General features: G+C 46.4%; 1 protein-coding gene across 1 annotated transcript; it reads left to right on the plus strand.

The window, feature by feature from the left end:
• The first annotated feature begins 3,875 nt into the window (after positions 1-3,875).
• LOC129147786 (placental protein 13-like) lies at positions 3,876-8,180 on the plus strand. The gene is made up of 4 exons (XM_054711139.1): positions 3,876-3,914; positions 5,529-5,605; positions 6,099-6,309; positions 8,067-8,180. The coding sequence occupies exons 1-4, from the start codon at positions 3,900-3,902 to the stop codon at positions 8,178-8,180; spliced, it is 417 nt and encodes a 138-aa protein (XP_054567114.1). The 5' UTR covers positions 3,876-3,899.
• The last annotated feature ends 6,552 nt before the right edge of the window (positions 8,181-14,732 follow it).

The following is a 14,732-nucleotide window of genomic DNA, read 5'->3' on the forward strand; positions in this document are numbered from 1 at the left end:
GTGTTTCAAATTCCTCTTCACATGCATCCCAAATCCAGACCCAGTTACAAACCACAGCTACACTTTGATAGGTTCTTCCCTGAGCCCTGGGGCATGTGGTGAATTGTTTTACTCCCAAACGGTGCCTCTCTTGCCCCTCTAGACTCCTAAGCCTGAGTGCACTACCTCACCCAGCTCCTACCCCAGAGTGGAAGGGGACTTGGGCAAGTAATGAAAAGTTTCCCTTCTTATTTCCAGATTTAAGTCGGAAGATTTTTAGTATTTGGAGAATGATTCTTACTACATAAGTGAAAAGTATCAAATTCTCATGTTCTTTTGGTCATTTGGACCAAATCTGATAAAGTCTTCATATGTTCTGGAATTTACTATGCACCTGTACTTCATTTATCAGGAGAGAAATTAGGCTTCAGAGGAAGAATTTGTGTAATCACAGGTGGGTGAGTGCAGGTGTGAGCAGGACAAAGAGCTCAGAAACTTGGGTCCTACCACATCAAGGCCCAACAGGGAGTCTAATGTAAGGAACATGCTGGAAAATAACAAGTTGAAAAAGTACTATCAGCCAGGTCCTGTGGCTGTGCTGGATCTCAAAACAATCCATCCACAAGGGGAGAACTTGCTTCCACAGGCTTTCCAGTCCTGAGTGGACACTTTTGTCACTGGATGGTGACCAGGCCTAGAGTCTATAATCCTAGGGCCCTCCAGTAATGTGTGTGTTTTTGACTGCATGCAGGAAAGACTTCACAACACAAGGTCATTGTGAGACTGATTATTGAAGTTGTGGATAGTGAAATAAAGGAAGGGCTTAGGATAGATGAAGCAACAAGAGAGCCAAGGTGGGGCTGCTTGGGGTCATTAGAAATGTTCTCAGGAAGAAGTAGGCCTAGGTAGGGCTGATTGGGGTCACTAGAAATGTTCTCAAGAAGACGTGGGACAAGGTGGGACTGCTTGGGTCACTAGAAATGTTATCAGGAAGACGTGGACCTAGGTGGGGCTGATTGAGTTCACTAGAAATGTTATCAGGAATTAGAAGGCCTAGGTGGGGCTGATTGGGGTCAACAGAAATGTTCTCAGGAAGAAGTAGACCTAGGTAGGGCTGATTGGGTTCAATAAAAACATTATTAGGAAGAAGAAGGCCTAGGTGGGGCTGATTGGGGTCACTAGAAACGCTATCATAAAGTGGGCCAAGTTGGAGGTGCCGTTAGCTCACTGCAAAATCAGAGAAAGGTGCGGCTAGAGACAGGTTTAGGGGGTCCCTTAAAGTTTAGGTGATGCACACTCTGGGGGAAAGAGAGAAGAAAGGGTAAGGCATGGGCGTGCTCCCTGGAAGGAGAGGGCTCATGCTGAGTCCTTTGTTTTGAAGGTTTTTAAAGGCTGGGAGTTTAGGGGAGGTCTTAGGGGAGATCTCAATGGACTATTCTTGAGTTTTCCGGGTCTTTCCTTTCATGGTCATGGTCTCCACTGATTGGTTGGCACCAGGTATCACAGCTGGTCCTTCTTGGCCCACAGAGTTTTGCTGCTTTTCTGAGCCTGGAGCTCAAATACAACGGAGGCCTAGATATCATCTCAAGGGAGGTGACATTCTGTAACTGGCAGTAATTGCTGGGCTAGTTTGTTCAGCTGTTTGTCTCAGTTTCCCCATTCCACTTGCCAAAGAATTTTCCTAGCTTCTTGCTATTCTGTCTCATTCTGACAAATGTTTCTTCCCCAAAACTAGATCAACAATACATCCCAACAAATAAAGATAATTTTTCATCAAAGGTCTCACCATTACTAATGACTTAGACCTACCTGCCATGAGGATTTTCTCAAGTAATAAAAGAAAATATTCCTACCTGGACTGCTTCTCCTGTGGAAATTTCCTGCCCCTGACCATGTTGTGTGATGGAAAGGGCCTGGCCCAGGAGTCAGCAGTCTGTTCAGTAATGAATCTGTCTATGTCTTGGCTGTGCTACATTGCAGAACTCACTGTCTTTAATAGAAGAGTAATTTTCCTTCATTCCTTCCTATTTCCCCTATTTCAGTATCTCCTTCCCTTCTTTTCCTTTAATTATTTATTATGGGAAATTTCCATTTCAAACATCACCAAATGTAGAGACAATAGTATAATAAGCCCTCAGTTACTTATCAGCTTTAACAGCTATCATCATATAAACCATCTTGTTCATCCATAACTCTACTCACCTCACCCCCGGCTTCTTTTTTTTTTAATCCTCACCTAAGGATATGTGTATTGATTTTTTTTAGAGAAAGGGGAAGGGAGATGGAGAAAGAGTGAGAAAGAGAGAGAGAGAGATTTGTTGCTTTTCATATGCACCCAGAACGGTGATCAAACCCAAAGCCCAGGTATGTACTCAGACTGGTAATCAAACAAAATCTGCAGCTATTCTTCTTCGGTGTACAGAACAATGCTTTGGCCAACTGAGCCACTGGGCTAGAGCACCCCTGGCTTCTTCTGAAGCAAATCCCTAAACATCAGTAAACTCATCTGTAAATATTTTCAGAATTACATAACTTATCTATTGCTGTTGTCTAGTTGCTAGAAACAGTAATGAATCTGTGAGATCATGATTTGTGGGTTGACGATTTGGGCTGGGATCAGCTGAACGGTTCTTCTGTAGGTTTTGTCTGCTCTCTCATGTGGGTGTAGTAAGCTGGTGACTTCTTTAGGGTTGGACAGTCCCTGATGGCCTCACTCACATGTCTGACAGTTGATCAAGGATCCTTAGTTCTCCACATGGCCTCTCCAGCAGGCTTGCTTGGTGTTGTTCCCATTGTGTCAGTATTCCATGAGTTCCCTGTGGCAAGAGGGAATCTTTTAATTAAATAATTTTTTAACTTTACTTTTATTGTTGACATCTGTTGACACAGATGTCCCCATTCTCGCCCCCCCAAATTTGTCCATCTGAATCCAGCCCCTGGCCCCCCTTTCCTCTCGCCGTCACCACACTGTTGTCTGGGTCTAGGGGTTATGCATCATGTTCTTTGGCTAACCCTTCACCTTCTTTCATCTCCTCCTTCCGGTAAGTGTCAGTCTGTTCCATGTATCCATGCCTCTGTTTCTATTTTGTCCATAAGTTGATTTTGTTCATTATGTTCCACTTGGAAAACTTAATGTTGAAAAGCTTTCTGATTTAACTTGTTTTTTATTGTTTTATTTAACTTTTTTAATGACTCTAAAAGGTGTCATTAATTGGGTATGCTATAATTTATTGAATAGGTCATCGTGATTAAATCATACTTATTGAAGTGTTGTTAATACACAGAATTTTTCATCTTAAATGTCCAATCTTGATTGATGTATGTTGGAAGTTGACTAAGAAGGTGAAACAAAAAGGCTAAAACACTGTTGGCATTAACAGAGCCAAGGGACCTCCTGTGGAAAGGAAATGACACAAAGGCTTTCTCTGTCTCTATCTCTAGGTCTGCTGAGGATCAACTTCAATGATCTCCCAGGACCTCTGGAAGGGAGGCCTTACCTCCAGGATCACCAATTCTTTGCCATTGTTCAAGTCAGAAACATGTGTACCTTTTGGGTGGGTTCTGCTCAGAGGGATAAATTCTTGGTGAGAGGCATGTAGGCTGGATTATAGACCCACTCACCCACTCATTCCATCCCCCTTATTCATGAATTTTTCCTGCTAATCCTTCCTCACCCACAACTTCCTCACTGAAGTTTCTATTGCATCACAACAGATTATTTTCAAGGACATAGTTGTGATTGATTCTATTTATGATACCCCACACCTTTTCACCTGCTGGAAATGTTTCTAGAAAAGACTTAGCAAGTGAAAGGGAGCCAGAGGGCGGGGCTTCCAGAAATCATTTATAACCTGCTGCTTGCAGAGATCACACACATAACTACACACAATTTGGAAGAGCTTCCAGCAAAAGGCACAACAATGGCTACTCTACAGGTGAGTTGATAAGGCAAAGCCCTCAATGATCCCAGGTCCCATAAGGGAAGGAGGAAAGAGTCTGAGATTTTCTGAGATGAAAATATTGGGAATATTTTACTGGGGGTTGTGAGTGGGTGGAAGAGAGAGGATGGGCCAGTGTATCTACTTTCACCATTTGGTGGCATCTGACTGAGGGTGAACTCTACTGAGGCCCTGTGGCTTTGTGTGGAAAGTAAAGAGCTTACTGGGATGAGGCAGTATGTGCATGGGTGCAAGGGGTGAGAATGCACATTTGTCTTCATGCCTCTGAGTGTGTGTGTGTGAGTGAAGCTGGGGCAGTGGTTGAACAGCTGTGCATGTCATCATGAGTAGTAGTGTTGGGAGGTGTGAGACAGTGAGTTCCACGTCCTTGTATAACTGTGTGTGTATGATGATCTATGACTGCGTAAACTATGAATATGTGTGCACCTGTGTCCACTTGTGAGGGTTCTCCCGTAAATGGTAGTGACTGTTTAAGTAGCTGTGTTTCCTTCCATGTATAGCATTGTGGCTTCTGCTGGGCAGGACTGGAGGTCTTGGGGAGAGTGGGTTTCCCAGCACTCCTCTCTGAGCATTAATGAGAGCAGAATGAGTCAGTCCTCAGATGCCTCTTCTCAAGAAGGCTGGGGGCAGGTGAACTCAGACTGTGGGGCACAGGATCTCCTGTCTAGGTCAGAACACAGTGACCCCTGCTCCTGCCTCAGGTCTCCTCCCCAGCCAGTCTTCCTTTGTCCTAACAAAAAACAGGGGTGGGGGAGTAAGCTGATCCTGGCTCTCTGGAGAATGTTGTTGGGAGAATTGGTTTCATAGAATGGATCACCTGAAGATGGAAGGAACAAAACCATCCTCAGTCCAGATAAAGCTTACAGTCAATATCAGGGAACAACCTGTAGATTCTATTTAATTAGTTTCCTATCTCCCACCCTGTGTGCAGGTACTGACTCTCCTCAGCAACTTGTACACATTCCGGAAAGGACACCATTGCCCTTGAAAATTCTGATGCATATACATGCCACACACAGGAGTCTCCTTTTCCATTATTTCCCTCTCCCTTTAAACAACTACCTTATATAGGAGTGAATTCTTATATTTTATATTTTTACATTCTAAAGCCTTATCTTCACAGTTTCAGGTAAAAACTGATGGGAGGGTAGTATCCCAGAAAGGGCCCTCCGCTTCTGCTAAGTCACCCCTGTATGGACCCTATACCTGCCAGTGACCATGCTAAAGGTTTTACATCTAGTAGCTCAGCTATTCCTGAGAACATCCTATGAAATAGGAATCTTTATGATCCTCCTTGTACTGAGAAAATGGAGGCAGGGGGCATTCAAGTAATGGAACTCAGTTCTCATTGGTAGTAAGAGGCAGAAGCAGCATTAGAATCCAGGCCACCTGGCTTTTGAACTCTTGATGTTAACTTCAACCTTCTCATTTCTTCAAAGACCCAGGGAACTGCCTGTGGTGAGGTGGGAAGAAGAGGGTCCTCACAGTATGTCCTTTGATGTATAACCTGCTTTGCCACTGGGAACTGTTACAGAATTGGTGACCACACCTGGCCTTGACCCTTTCAACCACTCTTGTCTCCCATGGCAGGTCCCATATACAAAAAATATATCCTTGTCTGTTGATTCTGCAGTGAAAATCAAAGCGACACCTGCCATGCCTTTCAAGTGAGTATCTATAGCCCACGGGGAGGAGAAGTGAGATTACTAGAGCTTTGAAGGTCACTTCATGCATGACTGAGGTTAAAGTTTGTAATTAGCATAATGGAAGCCCAATGCAGTTGCAGTTCCTGGAGACCCATATAGTGACAGGCATTAAACCGACAGATGCATGTCTGAGGGCTAGTGTTGAAGTCTGGGGGCTGGGATCAACAAGTTTTGGAGCTGAAGCTTATGATCAAGGGGCACAGTATTTCCAGGGCATGAAAAGTAACCCCAGGCCAGTGACTGCTGCTCAGTGTGAGTACTGAGCTAAGAGATGAGGCATCTCCCCAGCCTGGGCAGGACAAGCAGAAGGACCCCACAGGGACACGTACTGCAGTGTCACCCAGGAAGGCCTTCCATCCCCCAGGAGGAGTTGGGAAGGGTGTGTATGTGTGTGTCAAATGTGGGCCCACATGAGGAAGAGTCCTGCTCAACATGCTGTGTGCTTTGCCTTTAGTATGGGCCCAGAAATGCAGGTGGATTTCTACACTGGAATTGAAATGGACTCAAACATTGCCTTCCAATTCCGAGTGTACTTTGGCAAGCAAGTGGTGATGAACAGCCGTCTGGGTGGGAACTGCGGTGAAGAAGTGAAATCCACTGTTATGACCTTTAAGGATGGCCAACCCTTTGAACTGTGCATCTCGGTGCAGTCAAATGAGTACCAGGTGAGTGTGCCCAGGAACATCCACTCCATGGGCTCTCAGGGCTCTCACAGGAGCACACAGCTCTCCCTGGCCTGGCCCCCAGAGTCACCTGTGGTTCATCTCCTGCCCCTCTCATCACAGAGCACCCTCTGCTTGTACTGCCATGCTCAGGTCCTTTTCCAAAGCTAAACAGGTCAAGATCAGCACACACGTCTTTTTCTCCATGGTGGAGAAGTTTCTTTCTTCACTCACAGCCTCTTTCTACCTATGCTGTCAATCCTTCAGTTTTCATATAGGAGATTGTTAAGATATGCCTATAAATAATTATAATCACTCTAAACTTAAATCTTCCCTACATTCCCAAACCCAGTCCCTCTCTCCAGAGCAACACTTACTAATTCCTTTATGCTCCTTCCAGAGATAATATATGCTTGTTCAAGTCTATGTATCTACCTTTCTATTGATCTATCTATCATTCATCTCTTTCTGCTTTTATTTATAAACAAATGATGTCATAATTTTCTCTAGAAATCACACATTAGTGACTAGATTTTATTTGTTGTCAGAGAATGTATGTTAGAGAAACTAACATCATTCTATTTGTGATGCCCCCACATCATTTAATGTTTGCATAATATTCCAATAGAAGCATTTTCAGAATAGTTAAAATTAACCTTTATTCAGGCACATTAAGGTGGTTTCCATATTTTCCTCTCATGAATGATGCTTCATTCTCTATCTCATTTTTGTAATTATTAACCTCCCTATTCTTATAAGGAAGGATAATTTAGAGGAATTGAATAACTGGTTCAAAAAGTGTGTGCATTTTAAATTTGAAAAATTAAGACCTAACAAGTTCACTTTTTCTCCATAGCCACACCCATAAAGTCTATGCTTAAACCTTCTATCATTGGAGAAGCAAAAAGATTTAATATTCTATGATGGAAGTGAGGCATTGTTTCATTTGCTTATAAGCTAAATAAAAATATTCTCACTTTAATCTTATGTATTATTCCTCCTCTTTAGGAACATTCAAGTTTTGGCTCAGTAGTTAGTGTATTGGCCAGCACACTGAGGGTCTCAGATTTGATACTCCATCAAGGGTGTGTATCTCAGTTGCAGGTTCAATCCCTAACCCCATCGGGACACAGGCAGGAGGCAACTAATTGAGTCTCACATCCATCTCTCTCTCTCTCTCTAATACTCTTCTTTCTTTCAATCTCTCTCTCTCTCTCTCTCTCTCTCTCTCTCTCTCTCTCTCTCTCTCCCTCTCTCTCTCACTCTTCCCTTCCCCATTTCTTCCACCCTTGCTCTATGAAAAATAGGAAAGAAAAGGGGAAAAAGTTTTATTCTTTACCTTTACCACCCAAATCTGAGCTACTGAGTCATCAGGAGTAAATGGCAGTAAAGTTTAGCAGAGCTAAAAAGAATGCACTCAATAAACACTTAATGACCAATTAGCCTATGACACTCTGTGCAAGACCCAGACTCACGATTCATGAAACAGTTCCTGGCCAGACAGAAGCCCAGGCAAACATGGACAGTACAACATAGAGTGCTAACACCTCAGTGGAAGAATGAGAGAAACACAGAAAATAGGGTGAATAACTGTCTGAAATCATCACAAAAGGTAGGCTATAGAAAGAAGCATGTCTGTTGGGATTTAGAGTGTGACTAGGAGTTTCTGGTGGATGGTGTGTGTGTAGGGTAGAAAAGGAAAGGAAGATGGTAAGTTTGTTTGATGGCATGCCATATTTCTGATACATATTCTCTTCCAGGTATCAGTAAATGGTCGTCAATGTTACACCTTTCCCCATCGATTTGACCCAGGATCTGTGAAGATGATCCAGGTGTGGAGAGATGTGTCCCTGACCTCAGTGAATGTCGTTTAGAGAAGGATGTGACCAGACACCCCATTGTCAAGGAGATCCCTCCACCCAAGTGACTCTGTGCTTCCCAGAGCTCACTAACAATATGGGTTCTCATCCTTCCCCATATTTGGTCATTAAAACTCCTAAAAACAAAAAAAGATTTGCTTCTTGCTTTAGCGGGGAAAAAAGAGAGAGGAAAAAAAGAGTATGTGGTTATCAGTAAGAGGGATGTAAGAATATTGTGGGAGAGATCAGGGTATCAAAGGAGTGAGTGACAGGCTCATGAAATATCTGGGAAGACCTTGGAACCATATTCTTATGATGTAGTGCTTAGGATATGCTAGAAACTCTGAAGCAAAATCCTTCCCCAATTTCAGATAGCTAAACTGAGACTTTAGGCATCTGTCGGCACACATCGTGCTATAATTGTTGGTTTGGGGAAGAAACTTTGTACTTTGAGGAAAATCAAGTGAAAAGTCTTAATTCTTCCTTTATGATAAGGATGTTTAATATATATTGATACTGTTCCTCGTTTTGTGTAAGATGCACTGGGGAAAATAAAGAAAATGACAAGGCAGGCACTTAAAATTTTTTTAATCCTCACCTGAGGATATATTTTTATTGATTTTGAGAGAGAGAGAAACATCAACTGGTTGCCTTCCATATGTGCCCTGACTGGGAGCCGAACCCGCAACCTTTTGGTGTACAGGATGATATTCCAACCATCTGAGCCATCCGGCTAGGGTGCACTTATAAAATTGTAATCCAAAGACTATTTCAAGAACCAAAAAGATTTGCCTCAAAGATTTTTCTATTATTCAAGCAATTGCAAGATTTTTCAATTTATGTGGGCAGAAGCCTGGGGCATGTTTGGTAATGAATTCTCACCACTTTAGACCAGGAAAGATAAAAATTGTTATAAAAACAACAACAATTTATATACCTGGATGCAGTGACCAGACTCTGGTTTTGATGTTGTCCCACTTAATCGCTACAGAATAGCAATACAATTGGTTTAATACAATAATTTATTATGATCTCTCTTAGTGTTTCAGGTTTACCGCACTCATATGGGTAGTGTATCATGTGGCCTTAATCAAATTGTGGTGGGAAGTGAAGTTTTCTGATGGATGCTTTCCTCATGTCTGATAATTCACTTGGGGTGGCTGAACAGTTTGGGGCTGGCTGGTTATTTCTCTCTTCACATAACCTTCATGGTTGTGTTAGACCTCTTCAAATCACAGAGTTCTCAGGGTTTTGGGATTTAATGAATGGTGGCTGGCTTCTGCCACAGAGAGCCATTGACAAAGCTCAAGCAGAAGGTACAAGGTGTAATTGGACCTAGCTCTAGAAGTCATACAGTGTCACTCCCTTCACATCCTATTGTTCAAAGGTGAGTCAGAGAGATGGCCAAAATCATGTGGAGAAGACTACACCAGGGCATGGGTATGTTGCCTTGTGATTCATGACCAGTCATCCTAGACTAGTACTGTCCCACCATCAGGCTCCAGAGACGTTCCCACTTCCCACATACCCCAAACTCGGACCACTCTCCAAGGAATTGCCAAGTGTAATACAATAACAGCAACAAGCTCAAGACAGAAGTTCAGGGTATCACCATTTAAACCAGGACCTGGGGCTCTCGAAGTATAACTTCTCAGACACTTCTTTTCAATGTGTGCACTAATGGGGCAAAATACCTCATACATGCCCAACCTACATGCTGAAACAGACACAGAATAAATGCAATCCACATTTTCAGAGGCAGCAATAGGACTACCTCAGGCATCAATCATGGCATCTCTCACCATGTCCACTGCGTGTAGGTTTGTCATGTATGAGGTATTTTGCCCCTTTAGTGAACACATTGAAAAGAACTGTACCGAGAAGTTATACTTCGTGAGCCCCATGTCCATTGCCACAGCGTCTTCTTCAACTCCAACCTTACTAACTGGAATGACTCTTTCCTTAGCCTTCCTCCATGCTAACATCCAAAAGCCTTGAGGTGGCAATACATTGCTAATGGCACTCTTCAGGCCTTTCTTCTATGTAGAGAGCACCTGGGGGGCAATGGAGCCAATGGTCCTTGGCTGAGTCCAGCGGCATCAGCAAAGCAATGTCCTGGAGACATACCTCGCCAAAGGCAGGGATGGCGTCAGTCCTGACCTTTAACTCAGGCACATGGGGGTGGGTGTAATTATCTAAGTTCAGCCAGGTGCCAGGTGGGGATCCAATGATCAGAGTCCAATCATATAGAGCCTCAGCCTGCCGACTGAAGGGTCCCGGTTCAATTCTGATCAAGGGCATGTACCTAGGTTGCAGGTTCCTCTCTGGCTGGGGCCCAAGTCAGGGCTCATACAGCAAGCAACCAATCAAAGTGTTCCTCTCACTTTGGTGTTTCTCTCTGTCTTTTCCTATCTCTTCCACATTCTCTAAAAATCAATGGAAATATATCCTCAGGTGAGGATTAAAAAAAAAAAAGAAAGGAAAGAAATGTCATATCTATGAAAGACACATCTTGAAAATGCCTAAAGAAAGTTATCATTTTTTCACAGTGACGGGACTGGAGTCCGTGTTGATGAAAACACCTTGGTGGCTGCAGTGACTGGCAGTGGCTGCAGCAGCGGGGTGATGGGGCTGCTGCCTTCCCCTGATCAGCCTGGTAGCTTCCCAAAAAGGGAGGCCAGACTGTGATGGGGATCGGGCCTAAAGGATGATAATGGATTGAAGAGGATTAAGGACAGAAAGGCTAAGCCAGTGGTTCTCAAAGTATGGTCCCCAACCACTGGTGGCCACTGACGTCCTTTCATGTGAGAGGTTCTGTTCCTCACTCTTTCACCCAATGTGAGGCAAAGTGTTCCAGAGGCCACGTGATATGCGATAATGCCATTGCTCTTATATTAACATGGAATGGATTCATTGTTGCTATTTTTAGACAAATATATAAATCTCTAAAAAAAATTACTTGGTTTGAATTTGTTTAGGGTAAAGATGAATAGCTATCCCATGGTGCACCGGTGCTGACCCCTCCTGGACACAAAGAGCCAAGTGTTCACTTTTTAGGCATGTAAGACAGTAGTTAATTCTTTGGTAGCTTGAGATGGACCATGGTGGGAGTATTTACTGCACAGAAATACATAGCATGGGGTTATTTTTCCCCTCAGAGAGCTGGTTTGCCAGGACACCTTACTGTAAATCATACACATAACCCAAAATACGTTGGGGGTCCTCAATAATTTTTAAGAGCATAGGGAGTTCTGATACCAAAACAGGTGTGAAGCCCCGCCCCTCATATTCCATGATCCACCTTAGCTCCACCAAGGAGGAGCCCACTGGTAGTTAACCCAGACCTGCCTCTCTGGTCTCACATCCACTCAGAGGACAGCAGTGTGTGGACTGGACTCTTCACCTGAGCCAGGGATGCAAGGGGATTTCCAGGACTCAGGACAGAGCACTTGGGAAGTGAAAGTCCGTCTGCCTGTCTGTTTTGGTGACTTCCATGTTATTTGGAGGACACACTCGCACATAACACACACACACGCACACACACACAAACACACGAACGCACGCACGCACACGCACCCACGAAGGAACACCACTCCCGCCATTGCTCTAGTCAGATGAGAGTGCAGAGTCCTGGGAGCCGCAGGTTTCTCAACCGGGTGGGCACCTGTAGAGAGTGGGTCATGTCTGGCTCCTCCTCGGATCAGTCCCCAGGCCCTGCGTTCCCAAACTCCATGTTAACTCCACTCAGCTTCCCAGTCTCCTCGCCAAGGAACCCAGGCCAAAGAGGCTGCTCCTCACCTGGGACCCCAGGCGCCTTTCCATCCTCTGCCACGGTGACTGCAGCTGCATCGCCACCATCCCCCGCACCACACAGCTCCACATTCCTCTCTCCAGATGGGAGTCCATGGTCACCTGAGTCCCTTAGCTCTACGCCCACTTCTAGCAGGTATTCAGGCTCACCCTGCTCACACACCATCTACCACATGTTTGTCCTGCCAGCACCTAGTCCTTCACCCCCAGGCCGCAGCTCCTCTCCGTTATGGTCCTATGGCTGCCACATGTGAGGGCCAAGGGAGGGGCCAGGAGGACTCAGGGTGGCATTCATCTCTGCCTGGGTCTGGTCATGGTCACACACCCACCAGCGGGAGAGCCCCTGCTCGCACCCTCCCTCACTCACACCGTTGCCCTCCCACTTGCTATTGTCACTCACTGGCTCACAGAAGGCACCCCTCCAGGGGCAGAGAGCACCGCCCTGGCCCTCGTCACCCCTCAGCTGTGCAGCGGGACCCTCCTGCCTGCCTCCAACCCTGCTGTCGGCCACCACGCCAGCGAGACCCTCCCGCATGTCTGCGACCTTGTGGGCAACGCGGGAGACGACGGTGACCACTTGTCTCCCCGGGATACCTGTGTCCTTGCTGGAGGGGTCCCCTCTCTCATATATCACCTTTTGGGGTGGGGGTGGGGGGACAAAGTGACTATTGACATCAGCCTGGGCCTGCCTTCACACACCCTCTCAGCCTCCCAGCGTCTCACCATGTCCACCCACCTTCCCCTCCTCACTTGGTTTTCCCTGGCCCACTGCTGGCCCTTCTGTGTCTGCCCTCCCCGTGCCTGGGCCTCTCCGCTGTCCTCCGTCGGTGCCGCTCACCCTCTGCCTGAGGCCACGTTTTTTCTCTCTATTCCACGCCAGGGGCTCAAGGCCTGAGCCCTCCTCCCTGGGCCCCTCTCTCTGGCCTCCTTGTCTCTCCTCCTTTGCTGGGTGTCTGCATCTCCTCTCCCAGCCTCCTTCCTGTCCCCACTCCCTCACTGAACACAAGTTCTCACTCGCTGAGAGTTCCCCTTTCTCAATGTCAACCCCTTTCCTCTCGATTCTCACTTCCCACCATCCTTCTCCTCATTTCACTTCTCTCTTCCCATCCTCTTTCTCTTCAACTTTCCAAGGCCAGGTCTCTCTCCTTCCCTCTTTAATCCTTTCTAATCTTGTTCTCATCTGGGAGTGGGTGGGGAGGGCAGAGTCCGCTGTTGTGCGCATGCGCGGGTCGCAGCACTGGGCTGCAGGTGGCGCTGAGGTTTCCTCTCCCTGGGAGCCCCAGGTTTCAGGGACTCATCCACCTGGAGAAGATTCTGGGGCCCTGAGGGCCTCTGTCCAGGGTCCTGGCGTCTATTTTCCTGCCCAAGGCCCAACTCTCCATCCAAGCTGGGGCGGGTGGGGGTGGGGGTTGTGGTGCAGACCCTCCAGGCTCCAGGGCGTCTCTTCCTCCCAGCCCTTGGGACCCTCGGTGGACACCGACGTCCTCCCTCAACCCGGTCCTTCTTTAGAAAGTGGGGCCTCTGTGACCCCGGGTCCCTCCCGTGTGCTGTAATTCGGGGAGTGCAGGACCTCCGGAAGCGCTTCCCGGTCTGTTGGGGTGGAAGTGGACAGTGGAAGCGTCCTAAAGAGGCGACAGGAAACTGGATGGCAAAGCCCTGGTGGATGGCGGTGGGGGCTGGCACGGATTTGCTGATGCCGAGGGCGGGCATGGCCCAGGGCCTCGGGTCAGGCCGGTTTGAGTAGCACTCAGGGCCCATCAGACCGGGGTTGTGGTCTGTGAGTAGACCCAGAAAATACTGGCAAGGGTAGACCTCAAAAATGTCACTCCGCTTTTCAGTGGGGGACACCTTGCGTTTGGCTTCCAATTATTTGCTTCATGTGTGTACTTTTACACACTAGGATGTTTTCCAGTGAAAATATCGTAAAGATGTTTTCAAATGTCCTCGCAAAATATCTGGCAAAAGCGTCTAACCGCAGACATGGAAGGTCACCTCCTGAACGGAAACTCGGTGCGGGTTCCCTCCAGCCGTCATTTGATTTTCTTTTTGTGCATCGATGATGGGAAGCACAAATATTTGGGTTAAGGATCCGTTTCTTTTTTATTTCTTCTTCTTAATCATGGGTAATTATCCTAAATAAGGTTTCCCTTTTAACCTTTGAGTGTTTCTAGTCTTTCTTTTTTTAAAAAAAAAATGTTTTAATTGATTTCAGAGAGTGGAAGTGAGAGGGAGAGAAAGATAGAAACATCCAAGGTGAAAGAGAATCATGGCTCAGCTGCCTCCTGGACAACCGCTACTGGCCATGGAGCCTGCAACCTGGGCATGTGACACAACTGCCCGGTGACCTCTGAGTTCACGGGTGGACACTCCACCGCTGAGACAAACGGGCCAGGGCCTCTGTAAATGTCTAAAACGAAACACCTACGTTCTCCCCTTACAGTGTTTGCATTTTAGAATAGATAGACTGTCAGGTCAAGAGAGCAATTTTCTATTGAGGGGAGTCACTGACAAAGCGGATTGACCCGGGGGCGGGGAGGCGTGAAACCCCGCCCCTCGTATCCCGTGATCCTCCGCGGCTCCCCCCAGGCGGTGTCAACTGGTATTTAAACCCAGGCCCGCCTCTCTGGGCTCACATCCTCTCAGAGGACAGCTGTGTGAGGACCTCTGCGTCTGAGCCGCGGCTGCAACTTGGACAGAGCACTTGGTAAGTGAAAGTCCTTCTGCCCGTTTATCTCCTTTGTTTACTTCCCCCCTTTT

The sequence above is a fragment of the Eptesicus fuscus genome, chromosome 21 (assembly GCF_027574615.1).
Source record: "Eptesicus fuscus isolate TK198812 chromosome 21, DD_ASM_mEF_20220401, whole genome shotgun sequence".
In the NCBI taxonomy this organism is placed as follows: domain Eukaryota; kingdom Metazoa; phylum Chordata; class Mammalia; order Chiroptera; family Vespertilionidae; genus Eptesicus; species Eptesicus fuscus.